Raw genomic sequence first — 24,775 nt, 5'->3', positions numbered from 1 at the left:
GGTCACTTTTGTGAACTTTAACATAATTGGTCCCCAGTTACATTGCTTATCCTGGAACCTTGTGTGTAACTTGGCAGCTTTATTTTCACACATTAAAAGTCTAATTGGTTGTGAAGAGCTTGAGGTATTGAAAGCATGATAGAAGCAGAAGTAGGCATTTTGTCCCTCGTGCATGCCCTACTATTCAGTCAGGTCATAGCTGAAATTTGATCTCGATATTTTCCTGCAATAATCCTATGTCTCTTAACATCTATCAATCTCTGACTATATAATGTTCTTGACAGTTTCATTTCTTTATACCATGAAACTCATTACATTACAATTAGGCCCATGAACCATTATCTTTGTCAATTCTGAAATTTTCATTTATATTTGCACCCGAATTCTGGTGGTTGATATTTAAAAGTCGACCAAGTGTTCTGTTTTGGGAAATCTTCTCCCATCTACAGTATTTCATCTTTTCCCTATCAATTCTTATAAAATAATAATATACCAGATAATAGTTTTACATTGTGAATGAACATAGCATATTAGAGCACAGTACAGGCCTTTCAGTAATGATGTGCCAACCTGTGTAAATGCCTGCATATTTTCTGTGCCAGTTCAAATATCAGCTGTTTTTTTTTCATAACTAGTGCTACAATAGATATGTGTAATAGCAATTTGGGAGGCAGAAGCACATATTTAAGGATAAATCAAAGTAGAAAAGGTAAAACAAGAGATGAAACTCCACATTATGGGTAGGTGTTCGGAAGTAATCAGGTGATGAGGTTGTTCACCAGAAATGTTATTTTCCCTCACAGATGAAGCTGAGATCTTGGGTTTATCAATCCTTAGACAAATAGGATTGAAGGACATGAGGAGTGACTAACGTGGGTTTTTTTTTCATCTGCCTTTTTCATCCTACTTTGATGCTCCCACTCACAATCAACATTACATGCATACTCAGCCCACCACCCATTCTCCTCGTAAATGTCTGACACATTCGCTGTCAATGAATAGGATAAATGTAGTCTTGGTAGCTTCAAAAAGTTGTTTATAAAAGGATTATGCTTGAACATATGCTTGGACTAAGATCGCTGAAGTTTCTGTATTGGACTGGAACAGTAGTAGTTCCTATCAGAGAACTAAACCTCAGAGTTGGTTATGCTGTTCTAAAGCAATAATTATTAGCTTTGAGCTCTATCCCACTGACAAGATAAAAGGTCCCTCAACATTTATTTTCTGGACATTTTCAATATTCAGACAATCTTGTCTAGACTTCTGTGTTAATATCAAAAAGGAAAATCACATTTTGCACCCTCAAAAGTCTCTTCAATGGACAATTTTCTCTGCTCTTTTTCGTTAACTAGATCTTTTGTAATGATGAAATTGAATTTGAAAAATTGTGGCTTGAACTAGAGAATTTTCTTTCCTTTTCTGAAATTTTATCCAGTGATTCAATTCATAAATCTGAGCATAGCTGTTTGCAAGTACATCTTGGCTGATTACCGTAATTCATGCAGAAAAAGAAACCAAGATTATCTGACCTTTACTATTAAAGCACAAAATGTGAACACTTTTTATTTGTTAAGCATCTAGATTTTATGGTTGAAATTATGGAGAAACTTCACTGAATTAGCCAGTGAAATTGAGATTGTGTTGTTCCCTCATGTGTAATTTAATAGACAAATTCTGAAGTTGGTTTTGATGATTTGCACATGTTTGGGTTTTTCGCCTGCATTAGCTCAAGAGATTAGAGAATTGTGAATAACTTGCAAGTATTGTACCCTGAATAGTTATGATTTGTGCCATGAGCCATAGTCATTGCTTAAAATCATACTTTCTGGCCCATTTAAAAAAAAATATGGATATGCATTATTTAAATTTTAGTTTAGACATACAGCACGGTAACAGGCCTTCCAGCCCACAAGACTGTGCCGCCCAAATATTCCAATTTACTTTCAATCCCCATATAGTTTGAAGGGTGGGAGGAAACTGGAGCATCCGGAGAAAACCCATGGGGCCGGGGGAGAACGTACAAACTCCTTAAGACAGCGACGGATTCAAACCCAGGTTGCTGGCACTGTAATAGCGTGGTGCTAACTTTGCCGCCCAATTTCACTTAGATAATATTCCAAATAATATAGATATTAAGGTAATATTATTTTTGATATTCATTTATGGCATTTCAGCTTTTATCTTTGCATGATTCACTTTTTATTTCTTTGTTCTGTAAAATGTTTGAAATATTGGCAAATGTTTGCTTTTCTTCTGGTTTGAGAATTCTTTAATACTGTTGGCAGTTTTGTCTGCTTGATGATAGCACTGTGGGGAAATGTCATGGACCTGATACCTGTCAGGAAGGCAACTCCATAATCGCTACATCTTTCTGTGGTAGCTATCTCTGAAGCCCTTGGCAAACGATTTGTATTGGTCTCACTGAAGTATTCAGGCCAGCAGCAAAGCAAATGTGCCTGCCAAGATTTCTGAAGAGAACAGTGGAGTATTGTGTACATTGTATTAGATATTTTGCAAAAATATACTCCACGATAGATGAAATTGATCAGAAGATGAAGGATTCTTAGCAGATCCCTTTGCAAACTCACTTAAGTTGCTTTCTGTGATTGGAAACAGAACACTGGAGATGCAGATCTTCTTCCAAGTCTGTTATATTAACTAGCTATAAAGCTGAATGAGCTCAGCTATCATCAATGTGGGCATGGAGATAAGCCAGAAATACTTCTGTTCTATGGCAATATATTATAAAGTAATATTGCCATGAATCAAGCATCCTGTAAATGCAAGAAAGTGAAAAAACAAAAGGTCAATGTATGTTTAGATTTCTGCTTATCTTTAATTTTTCCATATTTAAAAAAAATCTCATGTTTTAGTCATGTGTTCAATTATAATACTGCACAAACTCACCATGTTGCATGTGGCAAACAGAGGTTGTGCTATACAATCATTTATCTTATTTCTAAAAACGTAGATTTTGGGATTTTTGGAGGTACCTTCAAATCTGCTGAAATACAACTAATATTTCAATGATATATTGCAAAAGTGCTGCATGTAATTGGCTAATCTATAACATTCAGAATTTATTTCACTGTTCATCAAGTCTACATCTTAGCTATGATATACATACATGCTTAATGTTTCATTGCTCCTCCTTTTTAAAATAGCCTATACAGAAATATTGCACTCCCAATATTAAGAAATTCTCTATTAAATGTTTATTGGTGGCCTGATTTAATATTTTCTTTTGTGTTGTTAAATATGATATTTGCACTTGTGAATCCTCACAATTATGTGCTGCTGTTTTTTCATTTATCATTGTTTCTGTCATTGAGGTCACAAGCTAAGTCAGTCGTTTACGAGTCGACAAATGAACAAGAGAGAATGTAATTAATTGAGTTTGTGGATTTCTTAAATGGGTCTCCCAGTCAAAATCAGTTGGCGCATAATCCTTGTATTTGGGGATGTCGGTATATTTTAAATTTAGCTGTCTGGTAACGTGATGGCAGTAATTGATATGGAGCTACTGGCTTGTGTTCAGATGTATGACTAATCTCTACTCTGTCCTGAAGGAATATTATTCACTTGAACTCATTGTAAAACCGGCAACTGTACCAGATAGAAATCTTTTGCTGAAGTCAGTTTAGACGTGAAAGTGTTTTTACTGCCAAGAGATAACATTAGAGTTTTGCGATGTATGCTTCAGTTTCTTTTACAATTTAGTCTGTATGCATCTCAACATTTCTCATAACCTGTCTAAATGTCTACATATGTCACTATTTTAATTACACTACCAATTATGTATGAGAGACTTCTTTCTGATAGTTTGGAACCATTTTATTATACAAGATATCCAAAGTAAATTAATTATTGAAGATCTGTGCACTCTTTTGCAAGTCATCTTCACTAAATTATATTTAAATGAATATGTTCAATACAGATGTTAAATATTGAGTTTTTTCACTGAATAACTGGAGAAAATGTGCACAGTATTATTGCAGATTTTTGATAATTTAAGATTTAAGAAAATTGGCCAAAATCTAAGGGGAGTTAACAGCTCCCTGTATAAAAGCATTGCATAGAATATACTGTCTAAAAGGATAGTGGAAGCAGATTCAAAAGTAACAATAAATAGGAAATTGAGCATGTGGAGAAAATTGCACTGCAACGAGGGGGAAAGGCTAGAGTATGGGACTAATTGAATTGTTCCTGAACTGGATAGTTTACTTCTGTGCAGTTGGATATTTTGACCTCCAAAATTCAGCTTCATAGCCCTGTTTGAGCTGGATCATGACTGTATGTAGTGGTTTGATGGGGAATCACTGCCTATCTGCCTTCCTCTGTTTAGCACATCACCACATCTGCAGTACGGCACTACAAAATGTAATAGAGGCCAGAACATTTAACATGGTCTGTCAACTTTACTGCCGTCCATTCATTCAACTGTGATTGCTAGCATTAATTAAAAAAGGTATTTTTCCTTATTCTGTTGTTAAATATATTTTAATTTATTGCAATTAATAGTATTTAAATGTCTATATTTAATTATTTAAAATCATTAAAACAAATGATCTCTAAAAATGTTGATGTCTTTCTGAACATCAGTCATTTAAGAGATGGATATCTTTAACAGATATATGTCACAACAGTTCTGGGTGTATGGCATCTGGATCTGTTGCCTGACCGCTTGTAGCTTGTTCTGCACCAAAAGTTGCCTGTAGAGGGCCCACCCACGTCTGTCATAGCCAGGAAGTGAAGCTCAACATTAATGTTGTCAGGTTAGTTGGATTGAGCATGAATCCAGTCTATTGTTAAGCAGAATGGATCCTAAATATGTGCTCAATTAAGGCATATTGTCTCACATGCCCAAATTGCATGTACTGTTGTTCCCGTTTCCTTCTTACAGCAAAAACATCTATCTGATAAATAAAATCACAAAAAGCAACATACCAAAAAATCCAGAGATCTTTCTTCTAAGTAATATAAGTAGTAAAGAACTAGGCCTCGATTTGGATGAAGCACAAAAATGATTGATTATGATAGCCTTAGCTGTAGCAAAAAAATGTATAATGTCAACCTGGAAATCAGAAGAGAGACTGAGAGTACAGCAATGGTACATAGAAATGAATAAATGTATTCCATTAGAAAATATAACATATAATTTAAGAAATAACATCATAGTATTCGAACAAATTTGGAAACCGTACATGGAACACAACAGAGAGGTCCTATCGCGGACCTCCACCCCCTAAAATGATAGAATGAGAAGAAGACGAAATGAACTGACCCAGTGTGTAAAAGTAGATGACACGATTCTCTTGTTTATTTTCATTGTGTGATGACATTGTTTCATGGGTTTATTGTATTGTGTAGGTTGAATGTTTAGTGGGTGGGGGGGGGAAAGGGGGAGAAAATGACACCGTGTATATTCAAGAGGGAAATGTTTGTGTGTATTTTGGTCAATATGGTTCAAAGTGTGAAAAAAAAATGCATATTGTTCATAAAGAGAGCCAAGTTAACAAATCATTGAAATTTGAGTTTGTAATGCAGTCCCTGAAAATGTACAGTTCATTGGTGCTACCAACATTAAATTTAAGCTCCAGGCTCAAACTAACAACCTTTATTGCTGTGCTGAAGATGTTACCGCTGCACTGTGTGGTTCTATAATTATTTGATAGTTAATTTATGGAAGGTTGCAACGTATCGTGTGCTAGTTGGTGATTGTTCATTGTGATTCCAAGCTCCAGTGCAATCTCGTTTTTCTCGGATATAGTGCATTAGTAGGCATTTACTATGGTGTGCATCTTTTCCATTTAAATAAGATGAGGGTACAGCTGGACAAGCTTCTCAAAGCAGGAAGAAAAGGTGCAAATGAAGTCTTGGAAGCAGTCCGCATTTGCCAGATACATAGGCTAAATGTCATATTAGAGCTTCATAAAGGAACAAAATGCAAGGGGTTTTGCATTTTCAGTGAAGTAAATCTTCAGTGAAGATTTACTGAAATATATCACCTTATTGAGTGTTGGTGAGTAAGCCGATGATATTTGAATGGTTGATGCCCATTGTTACCTCTGGCTGTGCCCAATCCTTCACTAAAGAGAGAATTGGGCTGCAAGCGCTGGGCCAAGTTTTGTACATGGTTGTTCCTGTTCTTCTTGATGTTGAATCTGTGCATTCCAGCAGGTCCACGACTGCACTCATCATTTAATTGTGCATATCCATCAGTCTGTTTTTTTTAATGCCCTTACAATCCTCACCAGTCTTTTGCTTGTATTCGTGTATGATGTTGTACTACTTTGCATGGCGACTCTGCGGTTTTTACCACTACCCTCTTATAAGCTGTATTGATAACGCAGGACATAGAAACTGTGCAATTGTGTACATTTCAGCGCAAGTGTATTAAATTGCTATGATATCTTTATGTTCTACTACCATCTTTCCACTTTGTAGTTATAGGCCATCTCAAAGGATAAAGGCACAGAAATGGTTTTGTGATAAATGAAAAGCCATAAAAAAATGTGAGCGTACAACCTTTGCAGTTTGTAAATCAAAAGAGATTATGGGCTGAAGAGTATTTGAGGAAGAGGATGAGATGGGAGCATTCCAACTCGGGCTGACTCTAGGCTCAAAATGGCCATCCAGTGAAGGCTCTAACAATCTCCTCAGTGGACTATAATGATTTAGCCGCAGTTATCATTTTGTGCAGGTGCTGCATTTTCTGGTTCTCCACTGTGTGAATCAGTAAATGTTCTCTAGTTTGAGTAGCTTGCCTGTCAAGGTGGAGTAGCTGACTATGTGCATGTGGGAGATATGTTTGCAGCAGTGTGAAATGTCACGGTGCAGTGGCTAACGTACGAGTTGTAATCATACAGGTTGTTGATGAGTGTTAGTGATATTTAGTCTCTGAAGCTGCTGGTGGGATTACAGTGTCTTAAAATGCATTTACTGGTCTTGAGCTCACTGGGGTTATTACAATTTTTGTAATTTCTAGCATCACTGCATTCATACCCCCAGGATGTAGTCTGGTATTGACTACCACAGCTCTCTTCTTCCAGTGGCTCTTTTGCATGAAGGCCAATGCAGTACTGGACGAGTGGAGTCAGCTGTCTCTGTGGCAATCTTCAGTGTTCTCACAGATTGGAAAGACCAGAATGTTTGTCCATACCCACAGGAAACCCATTTCACCTGTGATAAGAGGACTGCGTTTGCTCGTGTTGGGTATGTGCTAGGCTCCCATGAAATTGGTTCGCTTACTAAAGCGATGAGCAGCAGAGTTGATGCTGACTTGGTGCTGAATTATTGGGATGAGAGGGTATTCTGCATCACATATTATCATTTTTATGTTTACTTTCATATTTCCAATTTATTGACTGCCTCTCTCTTGCAATGCCCCCTCCCCTCCACAGTTGCTCTTTGTGTCATTTGGATAAGGGCAGGAAGTTGTACATACCCTTATGATATTATCTTTAGATAGAAGACAGTGTAATTTGTTTTGAATTCTTCTTTGATTATAGGTTTCAATTTAGTGGAGCCCAGCAAATATCAATTTCCACAGATATGAAACAAATTTAAGATCAGCTATTGCAATGTTAAACTTTTAGCCTTAACATTAGTCTTTTCCTCTGATATAATTTGAAGCAAAGGAGCAGGTTCTGCTGAATATTAGTGTATTTTAAAGGTGTTTTACAAGATATTTACAAAAGTTAATGTTTTTACTTTCAATTACATCATCTAGCAGGAATCAAGCCTATTTATTGTTTCAGGTCATTTTTAAGATGGGTTTCACTATTGGGTCACTTTTTTGATTACTGAACTTTTATATTTAAAAAAAAATACAATTAATTTATAAAAAATATTTTGGAAATAGGAAAAGCCCACAGGTCCAATAAATTTGTCCTTGGTTGTTTCTTGAATTATTTGCTTTTAAACAAGATACAGATACAATTTTTAGTATTAAACACTTTGTCAGATTGGAGGTCTGTTCATATATTGTTTTGAAAGGCAGTGTATGAAAGTTTATTTTTCATTTGCACATGAATAGCTGAAAGCAGCCATTCTCAATCTCTTTTTTTGCTATATCCTCCTTTGGACGCCACTCAAAGTTTAGGTTCCCCCTTCTCTGTGAAGCAGTCAAGTTTAGTTGATTTCTTCTGCACTTCTACCAACTGCATAAAAACAAAAAAAATTATGATTTCAGTCTGTGCCCCCCCCTCCCCTAAAATGGGCTGTGGCTCCAAGGGGGAGGGTATGACCCCTGTTGAAAATGGCTGGCTTCAGGTGACTTCATTTCCTCATTAGAGAGGAAAATAATTGGGATGCTGACTGCCTTTCTTAGTAAATAATGATTTCAATGTATTGGATTTTGGGATGCAAATGAATAATTTTTGGTCCAATTTAATGATGTCCCAATTATATAATTTTGTCCATTTTTTTTACTATATAACTGGTTGTAAAAAGCTGAAATGATTTTAAACTTTATAAACTTCCATTGGTTAGATATGTTGTGTCATTTTCTTCCAACTTATCTGAATATTCATTCCGTAGCTTTGTTTGTGTACATCATTTAAAAAAAAAGCTTTGCCAGAATTCTTGTCTGAACAGTTTTTAAATTTTGCTTATTTCAAACTTTTTCTAACTTTATTGCAATAGTGCTCTCTGGTCATTAACACACTGAGACTCTAGAGTGGCCATTTTAAATGGATTTTTTAAAATTGTAGCTGAAATTTATTTTCTTTTTTTAAAATGAATAAGTAATTTCAGTGATTTTTTTTTCTCCCCCTTGTTGCTGTTGATAAATTGTATGGAGAAATGGGCTTAAGACATTCAATGTGTATCTTAAATCCATTTGTGAGTTTTTTGCCCTCCATACCAAAAATCAATCCATCCCTCTTGAAATATTAATTTGAACTCACTCTCTTTTGCAGAAAGAGTAACAGATTTCTGTTAGTCATTCGAATGCAAAAGTGTTCCCTGATTTTTATTCTTGTTATGCAAAAGCAATGAGTACTCGAGCCACATCAATGGAGAGGATATAGGTTTCAAGCATCACCAGAGGATTGCAAGATTTGGCAGATGCAACTGGTTTCCTCTGCAGCATTTCACCCATCTTGAGTTTCCCACACTGTTGCCGCTTGACCTCCAGTTTGAGGTTGTTAAGGCATTTTCCAAGCATTTCTTCCAACAATAAATAATAAAAACCACATTATCTTTTAAAATTAATGACAGACATTGCATGGTTTGGCAGTTAAAATGTGTTTTTTTTTTTTGTTCCTTATCCATTGTGTATAAATGTATTTTCTTTTCCCTGTGACCATAATTAAATGTTTATGTAATTATACACACAAGCAGAACATGATTAAAATCTCAAATTCAGTAATGACTTTCATTTTCACTTATTTTTGTGAAAATACGTTTGAAATTCTAGACTCTGAGGTCATAATGTAATCTTGCCAAATGCTAACTATAACAATACATGGAAAAAGTGAGAACATTAGCTGAAATACCTTAATGGGAGCATGACTTTCATTGATCTTTTATCTAAATATCCAGTGGAAGTGCAGAGGCATAAGAAAGTGCGGATGCTATTTTCCTGAGCAAATGATGCAAATCTGGAGGACTCAGCAGGTCTGGCAGCATCCAGAGAGAGAATGGACATTTAATGCTTAAAAGAACCAGAGCCTGAAACATTGACTGTCCATTTCTCTTCATGGATGCTGCCTGGCCCTTGGGACCTTGTTTGCTGAGGCCTATCTTTAGGATATTATGTTTTAGACAATTAAGTATGTTCTAGCAGCTTGTTATCTACCTTGTGTGTTTGGCTTTCATATTTTTTTTTCTTTCTAATGATAATTCTATGCACTTCCAACTTGATATTGTCTGTTCTAATATTATTAAAAGTTGGCACTAAAGGGCTGGGACTTATGGCATTTGAGGCTAAGAACATTAAAGCTAAACCTCTGATTGTTTTTTTTTTCCCCCCCTGAACACGATATCTGATATTTATTTGTCAAGATAACATAACAACGATTATAAAATCAGAAGATGATGGAAATACTCAGCATGACCGGCAGCCCCTGAGGGGAGAGAAACAGAGTTAAGGTTTCAGGTTGATGAGATGTTCTGGGGAAAAAAAAAAAACATCTATATGATGTTCACTGTTGAAATATGTAAATGGCATGTAAAGATTAAAATGGATGTCACACCACCATCTCTAACAATAAGATTGCATTTGAATCTAAAATATTCTTGTTGCTCTCCTTGGGTTAGTAAATGTAATAGCAATAATCTCATAAAACTTCTTGAAAGGAATGTACTGATTTCAATTGCCTTTAATCCTCATTTAACAGAAACCCTTTATTGTTTGAGTTTTGCAGTTGAATTAAAATATGTTTGAGAGTTAAAATCTAATGATAGGTATTCCTATTGTTAAATTTGAATTTCTCTACTGTTGATACTGTGGGGAAAATGGTAATTATGGGTTGGAGATTGATAGATTGCATTGAGGGTTTTGAAAATAATGCAAGTTTCGACTATCATTTATTTCTCAGGAGGAGCAGTTTCGGGGTAAACCAATTTTAATGTTCATATTTGGAGATAATACTTTTATTAATACTACAGAGTGTGATAAGGATAAGCAATAATGGATCAGTCAGAAATCTGAATTGGCGTCCTTGTTGTTGGAACTCTTTTACTGTGCCTGCCTCCATAACTAATTCAAAATAGAACAAGAACAGCCCTTTTGGCCCACAAGGACGGCTTCAATGTGCTGTCACTGAAGCCAATTTCTGCCCGAACATAGTCTACATTCCACAATACCCTATTTAATCTTGAAAGTTCATTATGTTTGAAAATGTTTTGTATGACCGAAAGGTAGCAAAAAATTGCAAATCTGGGAACCTTAATTAAAAATATAAAATTTCCCCCAAAACTCATCAGGTTCATCAACATTTGTGGACAATTAACATTTCAGGTTGATGACTTCATATGTCAGTGTATTGTACATCATAAATTTTACCCTTTAACCTATGTACATTTTTACCACTTGAATGTAATTGACATGTTTTTGAATATCTGTTGTGTTCAGCATTTCATATGAATTAATAGTATAAAATTGTTCACAATGTTTCTTCACCTTGTGTCATTTGTAGCACCTCAGAATGTCAATTTATTTCAACAAAAGCTTTTCACTTTGAAAAGTCCTCTCATTTATACTTAAAAGATCTTGAAAATGGGGCAGCCAGAAATCATCACAGTTGACCTTTGAATTAAATCACTTGAATCACCTCATTAACACACCTTATTGGATTGCCACTTGGTATTTTTGCAATATTTTTTCAGCAAGTGTGCTGGAAGCCATTGTCATAATACACCAACTGTATAAATGCTAAACATTAACCACCTCAATAAATTGTTGTATTTTTATTCCGTTTGGAAAATGGGATTTTTTAAAATCTGGCCTTTGGTTCCTTTTGAAAACAAATGTACTGAAGAGCTTGCGTACATACGTATAGGACGTATCACCTCAGTAAGTTTAAAAAAAATACGCTATTAGATTTTAAACAAACTTCATAAGTGACTTCCTCTCATCAGACACTGGGTTCCTTTCGAAAATGGGCATGCTGGGAGCTGTCCGTGTGTCCCGTCTTCAGAAATCAGGTAGGGACCTTCATTCTCAAACACCACCAACATTCATTTAAAAATTGTCTTGAGGAATGTGATTTTAGTCAAAGAACATTCAAAATTGAAGTATTTTTTTACCATTTATGTAATATTGACAGAGAAGGAAAGCATCCATGGCTTGATAGATTACTGTATCAGCCTCTTAAAGTAATTGCACTAGACAATTAGAAATTAAAATTTCAGGTAATGTTGAGTACAGTACTGTTCTATAGTAGATAAGTATTATGGGAATGATTAACAATGCACACTGCTTATTGCATCCATCATTTGCATTTGGCTATATGTTAAAGGTGTTATCTTGTTTCAGTTGCATCATGGAAGGTCCTCTGTATGTTTAGATGAAGTGGATATACCTTCAGGAGCATTTTCTTTTCTCAGCTTGATCTATCTGTTAAAATCCAACGTGGCTTTGTGTTCCTTTTTGATGTTACTCCCAATGACATTAATTTTTTAAACTACTAAATTTGGGACACTGAGAAGGAGCATAAAGTTTATTGATTATGTTCTTTCTTACATAGAACACTTTCCTTTACATGTAATTCTGATATATTTTTAGCTGTGAATGCAGCTGAAACATAGTTTGCTCACTCATTTGAGCTTGCCAAATTGCTTTCAAATGTATCTTGTTTTATAGCAATTATTAACGTATATCATTGATTTAGGTTTTCATTTACACTTGTGTGACATTCTCAAAATACCACATGGATCAGAGGAAATGATCTTTATACATGGAGTACTTGATTTTGACCTCTAACGTATGACTGTTGTTGAAAAAGAATGTGGAACTTGAATGCCTCAGATAAATGGAGCAGAGGAAATGAATGAGGAAAATCTGCATTGGTGGAAGATGAAATTGATCAGTCAATTTCTTTGCTTTTGGGTTTTTTTAAATTAATTTTTCGGGGTGTCGCGATGCTGGCAAGACAAACACTTCTAGTTCATCCCTAATGGCACTTTAGGAGGTAGTACTTCTGGTGAAGCTGTATTGTTGTAGAAGGAATTTCAGTATGATGATCCAGGATGGATGTACCAGAAAGAGAATCTTCTGGTTGTGGCGTTTCCTAGTGCCAGCTGCCCTTGTCCTTTGCTTCCCTTTACATTTATTTAGGAAACAGAATATTAAGGTGAAATATAAAAGAGAAATTCACCTGTATTGACTTAATTCGATATTTTCCATTTGTACTTTGTTTATAATCTGCTTAATGAAAAATTGAATGCTGTGGGAAAAATCAAGTTATCTACTAATTATTAATATTTAAATAATTATCAAGTTATCTACTAATTATTAATATTTAAATAATTATGGCCAGTTTTGTATCCAGTTGCATTCACAGTCATTTAATATTTTTAAAACATTGTAGTACTGAAGCTTCACGTGCTTTTTTTTTCTGAAATGCTCGCACGATATCTTGTCGTGTTTCACACTTGCACTAATTTAAACCATGGTACATGATGTTAAGTTGTGTAGTTTGGTTGGTAGAAATTAGTTTCTTGGCATGCTTCAACCTGCTATTTATTAAATTTCTATGTATAAAGCTTTTAACTTTAAGTATATAGCCATCAGCAATTACAATTGCTAAAGTATTAAAGAAGTGAATAGCATCACTGACCAAGATTTGCAAATCCCGAGACCGACACCACCAAAATGCGGCATTTCAATGCATTATTCTCTCAGAAGTTTTAACGCACGATAGAGCAGCTCATTGTAATATAAACAGCTAAATATATGAACCCAGACATTTATTAATTCTTCACATTTTAATTCAACAAATGTTGCTGTGGAAGTGTATAAATTTTGATAACTAAGCTAGTTTACTTGATAAAGTATTCTTACATTTTCTTCAGATTATTCTTTTATGGCTTTGGTGCTTAGAAGCTTATTCATTCTTTAAATATTGAAAGCACCATTATATGTGTATTAATTAAGAAATGCAGCTCAAAGTATCAATTGCAGATTTTGTGCATGTCTTGTGACGTTTCAGCCATATTGTGTATTAATCCCATTATTACCTCTTTTGGACAATTTTATGCCTGTACTACACAATAATAGAAACATTAAATTCCTTCTCCAGAATGCAGTCTCCCATCTCCACTGTCAGCCTAAAGTTCTGGCTAATCGTTTCACGCCAGAGATACAAGTAGTCACATTGTGGGTTTGTTTGTGTATTTTCAATTGTAAAGGATTTCAGAATATGGATTTAAGTCGTGCATTCTTAGGGTGGGTTTTTATCTGCACTCTGAAACCCAATGTAGTTTCAAATAAGAATTCAATATTGTTTCACTTCTCAGCAAAGATAGTTCTAAGTCTAAACATATAGTATTTGTTTATTTCAATTTGTACGTATTGGTGCTGGTAATTCTTTTGCTGTGTTACTGACTGAGAACTTGAATATTAACTTGTAAAAAGCTATTTAAATTTGATTTATTTTCCCTCCAAAATAAGAGAAATAATTAGTTTGGCACATGTAGAAAGGTATTGCGTTACCAAAAAATTTTTAGTGGTGTTAATTAGATGTTTTGAACCACATTTAAAATGTGCATTTCCTGGAAAAACTGAGAATTCTTCTGTTCCCATACCATACAATTCCAGGAACAGCACTTTTTATTTTGCTAAAGTAAGTTCATTTTTCCCAAAGAATTTATTTGTTATTGTTCATTGAAGATAAAAACAGGAAATAAATATAAAAATCACAAAGCTGGTAAGCATCTATGAAGGGTGAAACAACATTAATGTTTCATGTTAATAACATTTCTTCAGATTCTGAAGGCAGATTGTTAACCCAAGATGAAAGCTTTGTTTCCCTCAATAGATGTTGCATCATGTGTGTATTTACATTTTTTTCTGTTTTTATTTTTGACTTGTACCATTTGCAATAATCACTTTTGTTTTTGAGAAAACAGGTGGTTAACAGTTATATAAATCACATACTGTATAAGGAAACACAACACCATTCTCCATTCACTTTAGGTTATTTTTTTATCCTTTTAAAAAAATAATTGAAAATGCTTCGCCCTCCCACCACCCCAAATTGGTCATTTCATTATAGTTGCATCTATTTAACCTCATTCCATATCAAGTAAATTAAATATTTTTGCTCTATATGAATTTATTCAATAGATTTTACTGTATTCTGAAAGGGTAAAAACACATCCAAGAATATTTGCTTTAAAGAAAGGATTTGGAATATTTTGTTCACCACTTGAAATTTCTGCATGTTTGTTAAAATGTGATTTTTGCAGTCTTATTGATTGAAAAATCAGATTTGTGCATTTGAATTGCACTTTTAAAGCTATGCATTTGACATCAGTTTTCCATAAACATCCCTCAATGAGCAGGAAGATCGAGTATGAAATACTTACAAAGTTGATTTTTAGATACAGGCAGTATGAAGACTAATTTTTGTACAGTATAGTTGTCATTTGAACAAAGATGGTGAACGAAGCAAATAAGATTAACTGCAAAACTTTTAGCCAAGATCTATTTACCTTCAGTGCAGCTGCAGATACCCTGGATGGATCCTTTACAATTGGAAGAAAATTGACAGGAGTATATGCTACACCGTATTTCTTTTTCACAACTTTATTGGCAATTCTTGATTATTGTGAGGGCTAAATTGGTAGCTGTTCCAAAAGGATAAAAATTTCATACTAATTAGAAAGAATGTGGCAATGTCTTCTAAGCCACATAATGTATTGGCTGTTAAGTAATTGAGAATTTAATTGCAGGTAGGAAAGTACAGACCAGTTTTAGCTTCTGTGCTATGATTACTTTTCACTTTTCCAATATCATTCTACATTTGGTATGTAATGTGTGACAGGTCCAATACTTGTATTCCATTATTTACTAGTGGATCTCTCAAGGCATTGGTTGCCTTGTACTGGGTTTTTGGAGCTTGCCTGAAGTAAATCATATGGTGCCACTTTAAAACTATACTCAAGATTCTGGGTGATTTATAACATTTTGGGGTATTGTAACTTCATACTTTTTAAAAAAAAAACATTGATATTCAGTGGTTACTTCGGAAGACAATTTGAAGAACTTTTATTCAGGAGTGACTCTGATAGCAGGAATAAGGTTGCTGCAGCTCTGAAAATAAATTAGTCCTTTCGATGATTTCCGATTGGCACTTATTATTAAAATTGTAACAGGTTGCTGTTACTTTTTCAATTTTTGGGGACCATTCAACGAGTAAGTGAACAGGTGAATCAACACGATGGTTCATTCTAACGTAAATGATCAGATTTTGTTGGAAGCAAAGTCTTTTGAAGTCTGCCAATACTGTATTTCTTTCATTGGCATGGATTCAGCTATATTAAATCCCTAAAGGCAGGGTGGGTTTTTGGACCTTTGCTTTACATCAGTATTTGAACTACTTTAACAACTGGGTAAGTTGCTTTGTCTTTAGAAAAGTCATTTGTTCAGAGATTATTTGTACTTTTTTTTTGGAAAGGATTTGGAGAAGGAACATTTCTTTGAGAAATTAAGGACGATATGTTAATAATCCATAGCATTTAATAGTAGGAAATTAAATTTTCATCTATACTACGACTGTTGCATAATAAAATTTGAAGCTAACGTAGCTTTGTTTGCATGATGTAGTTGGGATGGTGACAAAACCAGCAAATGAACAGTCCCAGGACTTCTCAATCCATAATGAAGATTTTCCTGCTCTTCCTGGTTCAAATTATAAGGATCCAACTTCAAATAATGATGACAGTAAATCTGTAAGTCTTCATGAAAACTTTTACCATTTATGTGTTTTAAAAATTTTTAAATTAAAGAATTTAATATTATTAGTATTAGCACTTAAATTCAAAGTTGTAAAGATCCAATTAACAGTAAAAGTACTTGGCGTAGGAAAATTGCAAAGAAAAACATTTCACTTCTCGGTTCTGCCAAGTTGACCTATTTAATTTAAATTGGTTCGATTATATATCCATTTATTGTCACCTTCGCATTGATTTCGCCCATCGTTATTGAATGAAGAGGGCGCACAAAATCAGTGAACTGGTGCGGACTTGAAAGGCCAACATGGCCTGTTTCCGCTCCGTAAATGGTTATATGGTTATATGAATTTGACATAAGAGTAGGCTCCATATTTCACCTACCATTTAATATTTTCTCTCTAAATTTGATGCACTGAGTGTAAAATATGCTCTCCACACAATAGTCTGCAGCACTCACTATAGTGTCTTTAATGCACTTCCCAAGCCTTCCACCCCCACCATTGAGAAGGGTTAAAGAGCATCAGATTTAGGAGCATAAATAGGGCCATCAAGTCTGCTCAGCAATTCCATCAGAGGTGATCTATTCTCCCATCCAACCCCACTCCCCTACCTTCTCCCCATAACCTTTGATACCCTGATTTTTCAAAGAGCTATCAATCTCTGCCTTAAATACAACCTGGCCTCGACAGCTGCCTGTGGCAGCAAATTCCAGAGGTTCACCACTCTGACTAAAGAAATTCTTCCACATCTCTGTTTTAAATGGGTGCCCTTCAATCCTGAAGTTGTGCCCTCTTGTCCTCAACTCCTCTACCATGGGAAACAACTTGGCTGCATCTACTCTGTCCAGGCCTTTAAATATTCAAAATGCTTCCATGAGGTCCCCCTCATTCTTCTGAACTCCAAGGAGCACAGTCCAAGAGCTGTCAAATGCTCCACGTATGCTAATATTTAATTTGCAGAATCATTCTTGTAAATCTTCTCTGAATCCTCCCCAATGCCAGCACATCCTTCCTTAAATAAGGAGCCCAAAATTGTAACCTGTACTCCAAGTAAGGCCTCACCGGTGCCTTATAAAGCCTCCGCATTCCTGCTCTTGTATCCTATTCTAGCTATGAATGCTATCATTGCATTAGCCTTCTTTATCACCGACTCAACCTGGAGGTTGACTTTTCACGTATCCTTACACTTTTAATATTGTATTTAATTTGCCACTTGTTTTCCACTTCTAAAGAGACCAGCACATTTGAATATCATGTGCTTATGTTCTCTACGATATGCCTCATTGTGGATTTGAATCTCATTACCATGCTTTCATTGACTGATAATTAATAATCCTCCATCAACCAGCTCCCCACCATGACAAAACGGTCAACCAGTTTACCTATCTCGGCTGCACCATTTCATCGGATGCAAGGATCGACAACGAGATAGACAACAGACTCGCCAAGGCAAATAGCGCCTTTGGAAGACTACACAAAAGAGTCTGGAAAAGCAACTAACTGAAAAACCTCACAAAAATTGGCGTTTACAGAGCCGTTGTCATACCCACACTCCTGTTCGGTTCCGAATCATGGGTCCTCTACCGGCATCACCTACGGCTCCTAGAACGCTTCCACCAGCGTTGTCTCCGCTCCATCCTCAACATTCATTGAAGCGACTTCATCTCCAACATCGAAGTACTCGAGATGGCAGGGGCCGACAGTATCAAATCCACGCTGCTGAAGATCCAACTGCGCTGGGTAGGTCACGTCTCCAGAATGGAGGACCATCGCCTTCCCAAGATCGTGTTCTATGGCGAGCTCTCCACTGGCCACCGAGACAGAGGTGCACCAAAGAAGAGGTACAAGGACTGCCTAAAGAAATCTCTTGGTGCCTGCCACATTGACCACCGCCTCAAATCATGCATTGAGTTCTTCGAGGGGGTTACAAAAAAGGTTGATGAAAGGAAAGCTGTGGATGTTGTCTATTTGGACTTTAGTAAAGCTTTTGACAAAGTTCCCCACAGGAGGTTAGGAAAAAAGGTGGAGGCATTAGGTATAAATAAAGAGGTAGTGAAATGGATTCAGCAATGGTTGGATGGGAGGTGTCAGAGAGTAGTGGTAGAAAATTGTTTGTCCAATTGGAGGCCGGTGACTAGTGGAGTTCCTCAGGGTTCGGTCCTGGGTCCACTATTATTTGTTATATATATTAACGATCTGGATGTAGGGGTGGAGAATTGGATAAGCAAGTTTGCGGATGACACAAAGATTGGTGGTGTTGTGGACAGTGAGGTAGATTACCATAGATTAAAAGGTGATTTAGGAAGGCTGGAGGTGTGGGCTGAGAAATGGCTGATGGAATTTAATACAGATAAATGTGAGGTGCTACATTTTGGAAAGGCAAATTTAAATAGGTCATATACATTGAATGGTAGACAATTGAGGAGTGCAGAGCAACAAAGGGATTTAGGAGTTATGGTAAATAGTACCCTCAAGGCTGATAATCAGGTAGATGGTGTGGAGAAGAAGGCATTTGGAATGTTGGTCTTCATAAATCGGAGTATTGAATTCAAGAGTAGGGAGGTTATGATGAAATTGTACAAGGCATTGGTGAGGCCAAATTTGGAGTACTGTGTACAGTTTTGGTCACCAAATTATAGGAAAGATATAAACAAAATAGAGAGAGTGCAGAGAAGGTTCATGAGAATGTTGACAGGATTTCAGGGTCTGAGTTACAGGGAAAGGTTGTGCAGACTGGGGCTTTTTTCTCTGGAGCGTCGAAGATTGAGAGGGGACTTGATAGAGGTGTTTAAGATTTTAAAAGGGACAGACAGAGTAAATGTGGATAGGCTTTTTCAATTAAGAAAGGAGATTCAAACTAGAGGACATGGTTTAAGATTGAAGGGGGAAAATTATAAGGGGAACATGAGGGGAAATTTCTTTACACAAAGGATGGTGGGGATGTGGAATGAGCTTCCAGCAGACGTCGTCGAGGCAGGATCATTGGTTACATTTAAGGAAAGACTGGATCGTTACATGGATAGGAGGGGATTAGAGGGGTATGGACTGGGTGCTGATCAGTGGGACTAGGAGGGTGGGGATTTGCTACGGCATGGACTAGTAGGGCCGAACTGGCCTGTTCTGTGCTGTAAGTGGTTATATGGTTATATCTTGGCGCCTCACAGCAACCTCCTTTGAGGAAGGCCGCACTGACAAAAGACAAAGGAGTAAAAACCCAACACCCAACCCCAACCAACCAATTTTCCCCTGCAACCGTGTCTGCCTGTCCCGCATCGGACTTGTCAGCCACAAACGAGCCTGCAGCTGACGTGGACATTTACCCCTCCATAAATCTTCATCCGCGAAGCCAAGCCAAAGAAGAATTAACAACATGCAACATATTACTTAATGCTCTGGGAGTTCCTTTACTAGATCACTTTTAGAGGAGTTCCCTCACTGTACAGACTGGCAGTTCAACAAATTTACTCACAACCATCCTCGGTTGAGCGTGATGTTTGGAACAAATGCTGACTTTGCCAGTAACATCTAAATTACAAGAATGAATTTTAAAATAATTTGGAAATCATTATCAGGGACATTACATGTGGGTGATTTTATGTACTCTTAGCTGACTGTTTATGTGGAAGATATTGGAAATTGAATTCTATGTAAATATGCAAATATTTTAGATTTGCCATTTTTTTACTTCTCTGCTTTATTCAGTCAATTTCTATCATTTTTATTTACAGAATTTGAATACGCCAGGAAAAAACGTATCCAGTACAGACGGGCCCAAGTTCCCTGGGGATAAGAGTTCAACGACGCAAAACAACAATCTTCAGAAAAAGGGGATCCAAGTGTTATCTGATGGTGGGAAAAATCAGTTCATTTCAAAATCATGACCTTTCAAACTATTGTGGAGTGCTTTGTTGAATAAAGTGTTGGAAGGTTATATTACTTTTCCTTCTTATTCAGGACGAGTCACTAATATTCCAACGGGAATGGTAACAGATCAGTTTGGAATGATTGGACTTTTAACATTCATTCGGGCAGCAGAGACAGATCCTGGAATGGTACATCTCGCATTAGGCAGTGACTTAACAACACTAGGCCTCAATCTAAACTCTCCAGAGTAAGTAGCATTCCTAAATTTCCACTTTTGACTCCAGACTCCAGCTGTTTAATCTAGAAATGAAGCCATGTGCTATTACTATGGTCCCATTTCTGTTTATAGTTACAATAACAAGTTACAGGCACCAGATCTTGATGTAGCTATTCAATTGAAAGAACCAAAATATACCGGGGGTTGTAGGTCAATTGGGTGTAATTAAGCAATATGGGTTTGTGGGCCATGAGGGCCTGTATGTCTAAATTTTTAAAAATTTAATATTTCAAGTTGTAATTAAATTAGTAAATTGATGCTGATCATTGGGGATTTGAGAGAAGAAGAGGGGGAATTAATAGAATAAGAAAGCCTAAAAGAACACTGTTAAACATGATTTTTGCGATTGATAATAGTGTATACTATACTGACATCGACAAAATTCCTTTTGGAAGATTTTCTTCTTTTTAACAAAGCACTGTTTCAAATATTCCATTAGAATCCGGTGCCTTGGATCAAGCTGCAGATTCAGATGCAAATGCTTAAACTTCTCGGTTCCCTTTTTTTTTGCAGTTGAATGTCCTTCTGATCCTCTGTGCCAAATAAACTCTTTGAATAGTCTTTTATTTATCACTTTAAAAAAAAAAAATGTATTTGCAGCAATTTGTTCTACCAACCTGTTGAGGATGTGTTTGAGATTCTTTAGCTGTTAATGGCTCTCCAGATTTTTGACTCTTGGTTTGTGCTCAATGTATATTTGCATTTTGGCTAAAAGCAGAAATAGAATCAATATATTTCTGGTCCATGTATTTTTTTTTGTAACCACCTTGGCCATGCTTGTGTAGGAAATTATTTTAAGTGTTCAGTGTTAGATCTGTTTGTAGATATGGTTTGGATTTGTTTTGGTATTAGACTAAATGATGTACTGATTCTTCAATTAGAATATATTGCTTTTTAAAGAAATGTCGAAATGTATTTTCTGTAACTTGGGTGCTCAGTGTCACATGTAGTAACTCAGCATCTGGCTACTTTGTTAGATCAAGAATCTGTATGATTAATTGTCAGTATTTTACAGAAATCTTTATCCCAAATTTGCATCTCCTTGGGCATCAGCACCCTGCCGACCTCAGGATATTGGTGAGAATAACTATGTTTATTTTTCAAAACACAGTGGATCTGTTAATTCCTTCAAAAGTCTACTTTTAAATAACTGAGTACCAATCATCTTCTTTCACAGATTTTCATGTTCCATCGGAGTATCTAACAAACATACACATTAGGGACAAGGTGAGTGTAGTTAAGTAGTAGAAAAGACTCCTGAAATAATGTAGATAATACAGTTTTTGTCATCTCAGAAAGCTGGTTAAAGTGTTAAAGCTGCAAATTAAATGTGAAGTGTGTATCATTGGTTAAATTTGAAACTGGTGTATGGGGAAAACTCATGGTATGTGGATATTATTGATGTTTGCTTCTCGGTGATTCGGTTGATAAAGGGGCTGTCCATTGTGCAACTTGATGTGCAGTCACTTTATTCAATCTCCAATCTTTGATGTTTTTGCTAACGAGATTGATGCAGAGGAATGGAAGCTAAAAATTAATTACAGTGCTCTTGGTTGAGAATAGGAAAATTAATAATGCTCCAACCCAATTTTGAAAGGACAAATGGATTGTTGTTGGTCAGGATATTAGTTGGAATGCATCTTACAGCCTACCAACAAGAAGCATCTCCTTCATGCCAAAGATCCACACAGAACCTGATCTAAGACACACATTTAGTAGAAAAAAGAACTTAGATGGGTATTTGAAAAAGGTTTGTTTGCTCTTGGGGCTGAGAGAAAGTCGGGAAAACCTGCCTGATGTCCATCCTTAGTTTTCTTGAGGAACTCTATAACGGTGGTGCTGGTTTGGTAATATAAGAGTGATGGTATTAACAAACTTAAGTTGTTGAATCTGATAACTTCAAGGGATGATAATTGCTTCCATGAGTCAAGATACTAGAAAGGAGACTGAAATTCTGTTGTTCTTCAGACACTGGCACTATTGTTCTTTGTTGTATCAGTTAAAAAGTCTTAAGGCTTTGTAGATGTTGTGAAGGCAAATTACTGTGGCACATCCTGCCTAGTAGAGTGCAAGCACAGAGCAGAGGAGAATATATTATTGTTGGAGAAAATAAAATGGCATGATTCAAAGATAATAATAATTTGAAATTATTGCCAAGGCACTACCGGCAATAGTTATCAACCTAGGTAATTATCTATCCTTGATTCTTCCTTTTCCTCTTCTTAATGACAACACTCTCCAGAAAATTTGGATCAACCTGCAGATAGATAAAAAGAAACCAGCATTTTTGTTAGTTCAGCTCCAGTGTATGGGCGGTCACACTTCTTGTCCAAGAACTGATCTTCACTTTAACATTTTTACAGTTAGGCCTCAGAAGACAGAAACATTTTCTTCTCCAGCCACATTTCTGCACCAGACGCACTCTTCTCTCCATCATCATTGCTTCTCCTGTTTCTCCTCACCTTCATTCTGGATTGAACTATTCCTTTTGATCTCCAATTACCACAGGTTTACCTACACAATATTTTAATATCCATGGAATGTTCTGCTCCCATCTACAATACTAACAATATAAGAAAATATCAGCCAACTTTAATCAAAGAACATTTATGGCACAGATAGAGATCGATGAGCCTTCTTTCCTAACCATTTGGTCACTCTGCTATTGCTTTTTTGGCTTCCATCGGTCTTTCAGGCAGTGAGTTTCGTCACTGGATTTTTAAAAAAGTCTATTGCCTCTTAGAATCTAAGAAAAATAGGTTCTTCATATTTATTGAGCCCTAAATAGTTTTATACACCTCAATTGAGAAAACAAACGTAGCTTCTCCGGTCCTTCCTCATCACTACAACTTTTCAGTTGAACCAACATTTTTTTGTGTAAATCTCTGCAGCCTCCAGAACTTGCATCTTTCCTGTAATGAGGCCACCCATACCGTGACAAAACTAATATTGGTCTCCTTACTTGAGGAAATAAATACTGGCTTTGGAGGCACTGCAGAGGAGGTTCATCAAGTAGATTCCAGAGATAAGGTGTTTAGCCTATGAGGAGAGGTTGAGTTGCCTAGGAAAATCCTCATTGGAATTCATGGGAATGAGAGGGGACCCTTATAGAAATGTAAAATTATGAAACTGATAGATAAGTTAGAGGCAGGAAAGTTGTTTCCACTGTTAGGTGATACTAGAACTAAGTGATTATAGCCTCAAGACTTGGGAAGTAGATTTAAGACAGAGATGAGAAGAAACTCCTTTTCCCAGAGAGAAGTGAACCTGTGCAATTCACTGCACAAGGAACCGGTTGAGGCTGCCTCATTAAATATACACACACACACACACACACACACACACACACACACACACACACACACACACACACACACACACACACACACACACGTGTGTGTGTATTATATATATGTATATATATATATATACATTTATTTATTTATACATATTTTAAAAAATATAATATATATTGTCTTTCAGTGGCTTAATTATAGTTGCGTTAGTGAACTAATTAATACACTCAGCTTTCAACACCATTGTCCTCTCAGTACTGGTCAGCACACCTCAAAACCTAGGCCTCTGCAACTGGACCATTGACTTCCTCATTGGAAGACCACAGTCAGTGCGGATCGGTAACGACATTTTCTCACTGACCATTAACACAGGAACACCTCAAGGCTGCATACTTAGCCCACTGCTGTACTCTGCACTCATGACTGTGTAGCCACACATATCAAGTGCCATCTACAAATTTGCCCATGACACCATGGTTGTCGGCAGAGTCTCAGACGTCAATGAGGAAGCATACAGGAGTGAGATAGATCAGCTAGTTGATTGGTGTCACAATAATAAACTTGCATTCAACGTTAGCAAAACTAAGGAATTAATCATGGACTTCAGAAAGGGGAAACCAGGAGAATAGAAACCAATCCTCATTGAGTTGGCAGCAGTAGAGAGGGATAAGAAATTCAAATTCCTGGGTATCAACATCTCTGGAAATCTCTACAGGGGCCATCAAGTCGATGAAATCATGAGGAAGGCTTGCCAGCGGCTCTATTTTGTTTGGAATTTGAGGAGATTTGGTACGTCACCAAAGGCTCTTGCCAATTTTTACAGGAGTTCCATGAAGAGCATTATGACTGTTATTCATCACTGCCTGGTATGGAAGTGCTAATGTACAGGACTGGAAAAGGCTACAGGGTTGTAAACTCTGCCAAAGCCATCATAG

General features: G+C 36.3%; 1 protein-coding gene across 10 annotated transcripts in view; it reads left to right on the top strand.

Moving 5' to 3' along the window:
- Positions 1–24,775, top strand: part of cnot2 (CCR4-NOT transcription complex, subunit 2) — a 112,823-nt gene that overhangs the window by 78,714 nt on the left and 9,334 nt on the right. For 9 of the 10 annotated variants that reach the window (XM_069904082.1, XM_069904089.1, XM_069904081.1 and 6 more), the window contains 6 exons: positions 11,587–11,652; positions 16,277–16,401; positions 20,132–20,252; positions 20,358–20,514; positions 21,560–21,621; positions 21,722–21,771. In XM_069904082.1, the coding sequence (XP_069760183.1) occupies positions 11,587–11,652; positions 16,277–16,401; positions 20,132–20,252; positions 20,358–20,514; positions 21,560–21,621; positions 21,722–21,771 (581 nt within the window). The remainder of the gene's footprint in view (positions 1–11,586; positions 11,653–16,276; positions 16,402–20,131; positions 20,253–20,357; positions 20,515–21,559; positions 21,622–21,721; positions 21,772–24,775) is intronic. The other variant, XM_069904086.1, reaches the window with a different exon arrangement.

This window comes from Narcine bancroftii, chromosome 11 (genome assembly GCF_036971445.1).
Source record: "Narcine bancroftii isolate sNarBan1 chromosome 11, sNarBan1.hap1, whole genome shotgun sequence".
NCBI classification, from domain to species: domain Eukaryota; kingdom Metazoa; phylum Chordata; class Chondrichthyes; order Torpediniformes; family Narcinidae; genus Narcine; species Narcine bancroftii.
Note: the sequence above shows the minus strand (reverse complement) of the source record. Positions and strands in the feature narration are given on the sequence as shown.